Consider the following 12,176-nt stretch of genomic DNA (forward strand, 5'->3'; position numbering starts at 1 on the left):
AAATCGAAGTGTTCTATAAAAATAAAATATACACTGGATTTTAAAGTCTTAGTATAAAAAGTGCATATAAAATATCTCATAAATTATTTTTACATTGACTACTTGTTGAGATAATAATACCTTAGATATATTGTGTTAAATATACAAACTATTTAAATGAATTTCACATGTTTACTTTTACTTTTTTAGTGGCTACTAGAAAGTTTAAGATCATACATTTGGCCTGCACAGTATTTCTATAGACTTACATTGTTCTATAGCTCATGACTTGGCTCTTAACCAGATTTTTATTACTACTGAGGAACTCCAACGTTTCTTACTTTCTAGTAGTGAGGACCTATCACTGCTTAATTTGTCCCCTGCCCCACAAAAACATACAAACAAACAAAAACAAACCCTAAGACTTTTTATATTCAATGTAAAATATACCAAAAATATTATAATTTTTTTTCATTGGTAAATGATCTAAGGGAAGCTATAACAAGGTATATCAATAACATTAGAAGGCAAATATGTGGAGGGCATGAACCTTTCACACATCACACTTTCAGAACATAAAATATATAAAATACAAGCAACAAAAAAGAAGAGGAATAAATATACAATGCCACTTTCTCTGTTTATCATTAAATTCTATAGCTAAAGTGTAAGGTCCAATATAGAAATAGAACCCAGGCCCAGGAGTTAATGACAGACTTGTATGGGAGGCATAAGTTTGGGATAGTATTAAAAATTTAAATACTTTATTAGAACCAATTTGGTCCCAAAGAAATGTTCTGTTTGTTGTAAGACCCTATAACTAAAGGACATCCAAAATACTTTTTAAAAATCATTGCCTAAGACCAAACTTAACATGGAGCTATTCTATGTAAGAGAATTAAGCTATATAAGAAAAATAAACTTACTTTTTATTTCAACTGATTCAGGATCTAATTGAGGGGGTCCTACAGCATCTTGCAGCTTTTCATGTAGAACGTATTGAATATTTTTATTTATGGTTTCAGGATCCTCAGTAGAGCGAAATCTAAAAATCAGCAGCATATGAGCCAACACTCCATTTTCCTCTTTACTATAGACAAAAAAAAGAAAAATGTAGTTTCAAAAGATACAGTTCAGAATAAGATCTATGGTAATATCACAGTATGTTTTTTTCTTTATCATTCATTTTGAAACACAGAGACAGACAAAAAACAAATCCATAAATGTAATTTTAAAATATCCAATTTGTTTCCCTCTATATTCCTATTGTTCACCACCTACAGAACTCCCAAGTCAGCTTTCCCAATAGTAAGCTAGTATGCTCATGGTCTCTGTTACCACCAAAGGATCTAGGTAAGTACATGTTTATTAATATAAAAAGACACTTCTCTTGTCAACCACTCAAAATTATCAACTATAAAACATAATAAATATGAAATCAACTCTGGCTTTAACATTCAGGTTTAATTCCCAGTGGCTTAAATCCAATCATTTATCCTAAGCAACATTCAGGCTCTCCTAAACTCCTAATCCTAAACATATTAGAAAGCTTGACCAAACTGGATTGACTTCATGTGATTGTATTTTCAAGATAAAGCATTAGTTAGCCTTAGACTGAGTCACCATCTTTGACTGCTCTTTCTCATTGTCAGCTACTCCACCCCCTCTTTTTCACGCACAATCAGTTCCTAAGGAAACTTACTCCTCCTTCTACCCTGCACTGACCCCTACTCACATAAACTATAAATGGGAATATAAATTAGAATCTTAGTTTTAGAGGTCAGTTTTGTTTATCTGTTATAAAATTTATTATCCATCCTCCCTGATACTGTATTTCTACTTTTAGAAATTTAATCTTCAAATACACTCTTGTTTGTGCAAGGAGATAAGTATGCATGTTTTCATTGTAACCTTGTTTTTAAATCAGAAAAATATGTAAAAACCAAGTGTCCATCAAAAGGGCATTGGCTAAATCAACCCTGACAAATACTTGTAGTAAAATACTATACCGCCAGCTAAAGAATGGAATAGGTGTATATGCAGTCATTGAAAAGATGTGCAAAATAAATGTTTAAGACGTGTTATTTCTGAGAGTAAAGTTATTGGGAGATTTCACTTTCTATTTTATGTAATATTGTATTATTGAGATTTAAATATTTTGTGTTGCTTTTGTAATTTGAAGAAACAAATAGAGCTTTAAAGAGATTATTGTTATCTAGCTCATCACCTTTCGCTGCCTCAGCAACCCTGTACATCAATTCTTTCTTCTTCTTTTTCTTAGATGATCCCTATATTGGATGGCTAATGGAAATAAAAATAATAATAAAACACTCTGTCTACACCAGCCATTCAATTAATCTCTCACCTTCTTATCACAGCAAACCTTCTTGGAAGGATAAATTATATTCTGCCTCATATTTACTTCATAGCACTGTGCTTCCTCCCCTTCCATTCCACTGAGTCTTTTCTCCAAAAGACTTTCTTGTTGATATGTTTAGTTGATTCTTTCCAGTCATACCACATTACTTGGTCTCTCAGGAGTATTTGTCAATGCTGACCACTGTCTCAAAACTTTTTGTCTTTAGCATCAGTGGTGCCTCTCTCCGGACTTTCCTTTATTCCTGCTGCTTCCCTATCTATTTCCTAGGTTCTGTTTTTTTCTTACATTTTCTTCAATATTATTGTTCTTCAAGCTTTCTTCATCGAACATTTTTTGTCCTGCATTACCCTTTTCCTGAGACATTCCTTTTATACCCACACCTTCTGATACTTTGAGTTGATAAGCAAATATAAATCTTCATCTCAGTTCCCTTTTCTTCACCCAAGTCAGACTCATATTAAAGGCTCATATGTCCCCTAATATCTCAATTCAACACCTCTAAGACTATTTTCATCTTTTTAACAGTTCTACTTCTTCTTATTGCAGTAGCAGGAGAAAAAAATAATGAGTAGCAAGATTACTAGGATAAAGAGGTAAATTGAAAAGGGATTTGGAATCTAGAATTGATAGAACTTAGTTATTCATAAAATGTTAGGGGCCCAAGAAAGGAAGAAATGTATGATGACTTCCAGGTTTCTCATTAGTGTGATTGGGTTTTCCTTGAGTTCAAGAATTTTCTGTGGAACTCCCATGAGGAAATGTGCATGGGCAGGTGTACAGTTCCAGAAATCAGGAAAACAGTTTAAACTAGAAGTAAAAACTTAGATTTCACTAGTGTATGAAGACATGTGGGTGGATGAAGTCTCCTTGAGAAAGTGAAAATTTAAGGGTTAGAGAAGTAGATACAGATCCAAGAAAGAACAATATTTCAAACACCAGAGAGTATGGAATTTTCAGCAGAAAGTGGTCAAAGTAACACCTCAAAGTAACACTTCAAAAATGTCAGTGAAGTAATAGAATAAGAAATAACTTGGAGTTTTTGTCATTGGAAAATATTGGAAAAAACTCCTATCCTGTTTTGAAAAATACAAATAATTTGCATCAAAACAACATATTATTTAAGATCCTCATATAGTATTTTGCCTAAAATGTTATGCTCTGAACTTCTATTTCTTAATAGTTGATGGTCAGATCTGAGATCATCTTAAATATTTGGAGCAGAAAATGGTGGTATGGAAGAAAGTAAAGTAAATTCATAGGGAGAGCCAAGAGGTGAAAACAAACCTCATCTACAACACTATTTCCTATTAAACCAAATGATGTAGCTTAGGTCCCTTTTTGTGCTCATTGGAGTTTCCCAAAAAACAGTTCTATAACATAACTGCCGATAACACCTCTGTCCCTTGCAATCATCTTGCAAATGCTTTCTTTTGGATTTAGAGAAGGGGCAAGACACATTGTAACCCATGATTTACACAGAAAAGGTGCCAAATGAGTATTTGTTGAGTTGAATTGTATCATATCACAACACTTTAAACAGTATTTATTAAGGACCAGGTTAACAGCTTTAGCTTTAAATTGTATTCTGAAGTCATCATTGTAGATCTACTTACCTGAATCTGATAATGTGAGACTTGACAAATTCTTCCCTCAATGAAGATTTTTGAAATGCATTTTTCACCTGTTCCAAAAACATTCAAATTATGTCAACAAGAACAATTTTCTGAAATTCTGCAAGTTAATTCGAAGTTTAAAAACATTAAAAAATTAAAAACAAAACAAAACACATTGACTGACATTTCACAATGTGCTGAAACTTGAGGAATCTTTTTGGTATTCTATTCAGTGATTTCCACTGAACTCTGCCTTGGGAATTGGAGGAACCTGGGAACCATAGTAGAGGGGCCCAGGAGTAACATCTGCTGTGCTACACTCAGAAAGAGATTTAACATACTGTTTTTTGAAACAGTATGTTTCTGTTGTTCACACCCTGAGATACAGGCAAAGGTAGACAAAGGAAATTAAGTAATTCTGCCCAGTGATTGTTGAGTCATAAAAATGAGTACATAAGAGTATCACATGATTCCCAATCCTGGTGGAAAAGTTGCCCAATATCCTGGCACAGTCTGTACCCAATTCACTCAAAATGCTCATAAGAAGGCCCATGTGAACTGGGATATTTGGCCTAACACATCCGGTAAGGTTTACTCTAATAAGGTGGAAGAATGTATTTTGTGGAGATATTTCTTACTACTATAAAAAAGAATTCTAGCCAACTTAAATTTTTAAATTAGGAGTCCAAGTAAACATATCAAGTGTTTCTTGTTTTCTGTGTGAGGATATTTACTACACACAGTAACTACAAGCTATTGATTAAAAGAAGCAAAGCCTTTTTATTTTTATGCATTTCATTGACTTTTGAGTCTTTGTGCCCAAGGACAGTTATTTCAATTACGAGACAAATCAGCACAGTACAAATGTGTCCACTAATGACAGCATTCACTTAAAAATTGTTATTTAAGGGTTTTGTTAATCAAATAATTTCAAAATTACTCTTCATTTTGAAGAGTATTTAATAAAGAGCCCCGCCTATATTCCTTAATATTTAAGTCAGTCTGGGTCTCGTAAAATTTATTTTAATGAATGGCACAAAGAACAAGGACAAGAGTTTCATCTTTTCTTGACCTTTTTAGTTCCATTTCCTTTCCTTTATTTTACATATATACTTAGTTTTAAAGAAGAGCTTATCCACATATTTCCATGGTTGTTTACCAGTAGAGATACAGTCAAGATTTGACCTCCTCCTCACCAAGGTGTCCAAATCCTCATACTTCTAGTCTACTAAGCAGTTTCCAGGTGAGTCACTGTCATTCTGTTTTTACTCAGGGTATTAGAACTGGAAGACAATTTAGAAATTATCTAGTCTAATGCCTTCACTTCATACCACTAATTACCTCGCAGACTATCAGGAAAAGTCCAAATTATTCTCTAAGTAATCTTACAATGAGAAGTTATCACCTAGGCCCTTGTTCTTTTAGCCTATATTGCTTATTTTTCCACTTTTTAAAATTTTAATTCGTCCTTCATGACGAATATTGATGCCTTAAAGATATTAGGTTGGTGCAAAAGTAATTGCGGTTTTTACAATTATTTTTAACCTTTTAAACCGCAATTACTTTTGTACCAACCTAATGGAATGAGTATCCATAGATTTCCTGTAGATTTATGTACCAAACATTGGTCCAAGTTTAGAAAATTTTAAATACTAAAATATAATTCAAGTATGAGTTTGAATAGTTTCCATTTTGTGGTCTTTTGCTCAAAGTGTCTTCTTTAAGAAGGCTAGGATACAACAACCCTCACATTCCAAGAATTTCTGGATTCTGCTGATTAGAGTGTAGCCCTAGCTAAGGAAGGAGGAGTAGGAGGGACTTAAAAGAATGGCTAAGGTCATTTGGTTCATTTCTGCAAGCCATACTTTCCCAAGTCATGTATTACCAGTTTTGTTTTATATCTCTTACACAGTGACCTCTTCTTGTTTTGCAAAGATATGCAAGATCAGTTGAATAGATGTTTTAGAAGCTAGAGTACAAAAAAATTACAGTATAAACATGATAGAAAATGCCCTAGAAATGGAAAAAACAGTGCTTACCATTGATTCAATTTTCTGGCTCATTTCTGTGAAATTTTTAGAAGCCTCTTTTCCAAAGTCACCATATAGTTTGTCACTTGTAAATGACAATGTGCTGTAGTAATTATAGGTCTTTCTTTGATCTACAAGGAAAGAGATAAAAACCCATCATACTTTTTATCAGATATGTGTAAAGCATCGTCATTTCCCTATCTGGTCCTTACTGGAAAGACTGAGAAAGGAAAGAATGTCCTTACCCAGGTCATCATCTCCATCATCCTGCCCTGAGCTTCATGATTATCTCAGAAGGAAAGACAACAACATTCATCATCATGAGATTTAGAGTGTAAAAAGCCATAAGAAATGCTTGGTGTTCCTGTGGGCTAATTAGTCATGTGTTATCCATTCCTGAATAAACCACAGAGGTACCAAGTCACACTATCCTAGCATACACACAAGGATGGATTCAGAAGCTTCCCATGAATAAATGCATTTTTATATTCCAAAAGTAGATATCTTTCAATTCAGTAAACTACACATCAATTCTGGCCACAAGCACTCTAGTGTAAGAAAATTTATTTTGGCCAGAGAAGGAGATGAAGGTAGGGCTTAAAACGCTGCGAGTTCAGTATATAGAAGTTTAGGAAATTAGAGCTGCCACCTATTATGACCTTCCGGGGACACTACTTCATTTCACTTGGCTCCCTGGTCGCTCTATGTATTTCCTCCCAACAGCAACAGGGATTGGCTTGTCTGCTTTCTTAGCCACTGTCTCCACTTTCTGCATCCAGTTTAAGCAGCCTGTGTTTTGAGCCTGCTGAAGAATCAAAGCAAAGATTCTGTCTACCCTCCTGTACATGAACCAAGCATAGAGCTCTCAGAAGATTCATTCAACAATCATTAATGCCAAACGACCTTTTCTGTGAGAGACTCAGTGCTGAGCATTAGAATACAATGGTGATGAAAACTATTGTGTATTTTTATTACAGGAAAATGGGGGATGCCTCCTCACTCAGTCTCAATCTCTCTCCTCTTCTCTCTTCTCATTCTTTCCCTTTTTACTTAAACCCCAGAAGAAAAGGAAACTAACATTAGGCATTTGTGTCCCAGGCATATATACATATTTCATTTAATATACAATAAACCCCATAGGAAGACAGTATTATCTACATTTATCAGATATAGAATACAGTCTCAGAAATGTAAATAAATTGCCCAATCCTAACATGACATAGCCAGAAAAGGTAGAACTGGGCTTCAAGCCAAGGCCTAACTCCCAAAGCACAAACTTTCTTTACATACTGCTTCTTGGGGTGGGAAAAAAACAAATCCACACACTGAAGCTACAACTTATGCAAAAAAAAAAAAAAAAAAAAAACACTGGTAAATTTCAAAAGAACACCCTGGCTGTCCAGAATACTTGGTGGGACAGAGAGGGAAGCCACCAGTCATACTCTGACAAGGCCTGGAGTGACACATAAAGGAGATGGATGACAGCCTAGAGACACTGAAAGGTCAGGGTCTTCTGAACATTAGCCACCTAAGTGAGGGCCTGGGGGGGGTTTTGCCTTCCTCCCTCTTTTCTCACTTCCCTTCTGTGAATGGCCAGTGGAAGCTGAAAAGCAGACAGGTCCCTGGAAATATACACAATTTCAAGTAAGGTTTTTAACTTATTGAAATAGTGACCAATAGTTTACCTTAGGTTAAAGTTGGGCCAGAGACTCTGCATTTCTAACAAGCTCCCAGGTGACACTGATGCTGCTGGCACCTAACCACATGCTGGATAGTAAGTTTCTAAAGAGAAGGAGAACACTCTTCTATATCCTTAGACCTGTTTGTGTTTGTTTGTTTGTTTTAATTATTATACTGGATCATTCGAAATTGCCATTTGTATAAGTCAAAAATGATCAAATATCAGCAATTTCATATGCTTCAACCAAATGAATAACTTATCCACAGTCACTATTTTACTTTACTCGATAGACTCAAGCAGGTCTCTCAGTGTCAAAATATATTCTCAGTTGCCAGAATTATATGACATGTGTAGTTGCTGAAAAATATTAGAAGAATATTAGCAGAAAATTAGCAGAATATTAGCAGAAAAGTAAGAAAAATAAGGATGAACATGAGTTTGTTAATAATTTTCTAACTCATTTGTGATTCCATAACCTGCAATGATGTTGCTCATAGTAATAGATTCACTGTCTGTCATTCAAATCACAGAGGGGACAGAAATGCAGTCCCAAAGAACACTGGACATAAACTGTATACACAATTGTACGCTATCCTGGGCTTTATGCCAAAACGATTTTTCTCCAAGTCTGATTGCTTCCGTTTTTATCTCTCTCTTTCTGTAATAGATTTATTTGTTTAAGTTTGGTTATCTAAGTTTGCCATCTTCTAAATGCACATGTGCTATGTCCACTCTGTTTTTAGTTTACATCTCTAAACAGAGCACAGGTCACAAATATGACAGTAACACACATCACCACAGTTGATGTTTATTCAGGTGTGCTGTGTGGGTAGCGGAAGCTGTGTGTTCCATATTACTCAGCTGATCATCGAAACAATAGGATCCAGGAACAGGTTACTGAAAAAAAATCTTACCAGGTTTTCATTGTTTGTATATGAATGAGATTTGTAAGCCTTATAAACCTTTGGCTTGGGAAGAGGCAAAGGAGAAGTAGTAAGAAAATTTTCCTGTCACTGAACTAATGAAACCTGCCCCCCCCGCCCCGCCCCAGCATTACTAGAAATTCCTTTTGAAGTCAGACAAGCCAAAGTATGCCCCCAAGAAACTATCATAGGTATGACTCACTCATTTTTATCATTCAGTATTCAATAAACATTAATTAAGTTGTTAGTATGTACCAAGATCCTCTATTGTTCTGGAAATACAGAGGGAATAAAATGTAGTCCTAGGCATCCGTGGAGAGGAATAATGATACTAACAATACCAGGGGACTCTATATATTCATAAGAGAACTGTACAATTGTAAACTTATTTTAGCTATTTTTTTTTATTAAAAATATTCTCCAGAGAAATTATCAAAATACAGATACTCCAAATTCAAAGACCTGTATGTCGGCAAATTCTACTGGAAAAAAAAAATCTTTACATGAAATATTTTTTCCTTTAAACTGCTCCGAAATGATCCACCTTGATTGGAGAATTAAGATTGTGTCTGCTAGCAGAAGAAGATCACCAATTTATAGATCACCATTTCTCTTTACAGGAAGACAACTTCTGCAAATTCCCAATTAAATTAGAATCAAGTGATTAGCTTCTTTGGTTACAGGGTCTTGAACATCAAAGCATTATCTAATCACTAAGGGAGATATTAAACCAATAGGTCATAGTGGAATTGGCTAATTAAAACCTGCGGCAGATTAGAAGGAAACTTCAGAAGAGTTGTCATATTCTGGAAGAACAGTTCTGAAGTACCCTGGGGACCTTTCTAATAACATAGCAGTGTTCATGTTCCATCTAGCAGTAAGGTACCCAATTACCACAGAGTGAACCTCTTTATCATTAAGCTTCTCAGTATATCCTATCCTCTTTAATCACTTGTAATATACCCCAACATGAGATTTAAAATAACAGAAATAGGCACTTATTCAACAATATGTCACTGTGAACATTTCTCCAACTTACTAGCACAGAATAGAGCCTACTTATTCTCTATGATCCCTGATTATGCAATTAATTTATTAGACTGTCAGGATTTCAGTGAATTGGAATTATTTTGAATCAAGGTGATTGCCCTAAGACCTCCAACAGCTCAAGACACTGGACTCTAGTCTGCCGTGTTCTTCCCCTAATTAAAACTTAATGATTGCGTATCAATGAATAAGAAAACTGGCATGCTATTCCCAGCAGGAGACATTGCTTCATCAAACACAGAAGAAAGAATCCTCCTAGGGTTGTGAGGATTAAACATGAGACAAGGCAGGTAAAGACTTCTTTGTACCAGCTATGCAAATGAATTGTACTAATGAATGAATTCACCTGAGGCTAATCAAAATAGGAAGGTACGTGAGAAACTATTTGGGATAAATCACATGACGCCAGCACGGCCCATACTTACTGTATCTCACATAATGAACAGTGAGTCCAATGCACACTGCCAGGACAATCAGGGATAGAAAGGTGATGAGGCCAATAACCCACGGCTTGAAACAAGCTCTCTTCCTGGCCCTCACCACAGAAGACCTGAGAAAGAAAGCAAATGGATGGATTATATCACAGTGCACACCACACTCTCTCCTTAGGTGAAACAGATACGTATTTCTGGGGAATTCAGGACACTCATTTAGATGGTAGAGTACTATTTTTGTTTAGAACACACCCTGGTTCCAGTCTGCTGAAACCAATCTGGCTCTCATTGCCTGAACTTTGGCAAGGAATTTGACTTCTCTGTGCCTCAGTTCCTCTCCATAAACTAAAAATGATAATGATAGTACCTATCTCATAGGATTGTTATAAGGATGAAATGAATTACTGTATGTAAAGTGCCTATAACAGTGCCTAACATACAGAAAGTGCTATGTAACTGTTAGCTGTGATTTACTGAGCTGGCTCTGTGCAAGACATTGAGCTAGGCACTGTAGGAGCGATGAAAATGTTTAGCCTGTTTCTACCACTCTAGAATTTTAAATGGCCTATGAAATGCGTTAGAGCTTGAACCATACCAGGTTCCAGATAGAGTTTCTAATTCAATCTCTTTCTATTTTTCTGATTTATTTCCAAACAAGTTTTGAGGACATAAGAGTTAACCAGAGGTCTCTTCTGAAGAACCTGAGTGTTTGAGCTAATATTTACCTCTAAATTTCATCAATGTTGCAAGAAATCTCTTCTTCATGAGGCTCCCACAACCTCTCTTATTTGTACTACCTTCAAAAACATGTTACTGAAAAATGTTGGTCAACCTGTTTTTCGTTTGATTAGTAAAGTTGGTGTTTCCTTGTGCTATAGTAGTTGCTAAGCAAACTCATAAGCTGGAGAAAATGAAACAATAAGTCATAGTTGGCTGAAGAGTTTTCCTATGGTGCTATTTAAATTTCTTGAAGTATTTATCATGCTGGTAGAATCAACAGCATGTATTCATACCTCCAGAGCACTGTCTGGTACATGAGAACTCAGGGGAAAGTGTGGTGTTATCCTAGAGGAACATCAGGGGTTGGATCAGAATAAAGAGAATTCCAAGTCCAGCTCTTTCCTTACCAGCTTGGACAAATCATTTAGACTCTGAGCTAAGTTTCTCCGTCGGTTCATAAGGGACAGGATACCCATTCTGTCTAAAGCACAGGGCTGACTGTGGTACCCAGAATGAGATCATGAATGCAAAAACTTGCAAACTGCAAAGTAGTTTGCAATAACTATGTTTTGCTTACAGAAATCAAGGGGATTCTGTTTCCTGGTGATATATGACCTGGAAGTGATATTATCATTTTTGGTCCCTGCCACACCATCATCACATCCTGTCTCTGCCTCCATGTTCTGTTCTATGAGAACATTGTTGCAGAATTTAATAGCATCATTATCACTACATGACTCTGCCTCTGCTGAAGGCTCTGGGCTGTAGTGGAAGGCTCCCAGGACTCTCTACTTTGTCTCCTTCCCTTCCTCCTGTGACTTTCCCACAGGGTCGTAGTCAAGGAAACTTCCTCTTCCTCTTCTCAATCTCTTCCATCTCCAGTTCTCCCTTGAGTGGGATTCCAAACACCTGTTCCTAGAATAGCAATTACTGCAAGACACAAAGACTTCTCCACAAGGAGGTTATTTTTTTATGTGAAGATGTGCCTAAGAAGCCTAAAAACTGACTCCTGTTCCTTCATCCCTGAATGCTTGCTATCCCCCTGCTACAGAAGAAAAGAGATGTATGTAGCAGATGTAAGCAAACTTGGGGGTGGGGTATACAGGGACAGAAGGGCTTCTCAACTAATATCAAAACATACGAGGTGAAGAATATGAATTTATAATTGTAGGAAACATGATACAATTATCGCAGGTATATGATCACTATGGAGAATTGTGAAATATAAGACAGGAGTTCTATTTGTTCTATAGGAACTTTTAATCAAGACAGAAAAGTGAAATAATGAAGCCACAAAGTTGATGAGGTAGAGCTACATGTATGAACATGCAAAAGGTCAAGGATATATTTTATTGAAAAGATGTTACAG

General features: G+C 35.8%; 1 protein-coding gene across 1 annotated transcript in view; it reads right to left on the reverse strand.

The window, feature by feature from the left end:
• The window catches only part of LOC109436815 (transmembrane protease serine 11E-like), a 42,156-nt gene that overhangs the window by 16,745 nt on the left and 13,235 nt on the right, over positions 1–12,176 (reverse strand). The window contains exons 2-5 of the mRNA XM_019715642.3: positions 10,079–10,203; positions 6,012–6,133; positions 3,973–4,040; positions 906–1,069 (exon numbers count right to left, since the gene is read on the reverse strand). Of these exons, the coding sequence (XP_019571201.3) occupies positions 906–1,069; positions 3,973–4,040; positions 6,012–6,133; positions 10,079–10,203 (479 nt within the window). The remainder of the gene's footprint in view (positions 1–905; positions 1,070–3,972; positions 4,041–6,011; positions 6,134–10,078; positions 10,204–12,176) is intronic.

This window comes from Rhinolophus sinicus, chromosome 1, assembly GCF_057876585.1.
Source record: "Rhinolophus sinicus isolate RSI-liver-muscle chromosome 1, RSI-T2T, whole genome shotgun sequence".
Taxonomy (NCBI): domain Eukaryota; kingdom Metazoa; phylum Chordata; class Mammalia; order Chiroptera; family Rhinolophidae; genus Rhinolophus; species Rhinolophus sinicus.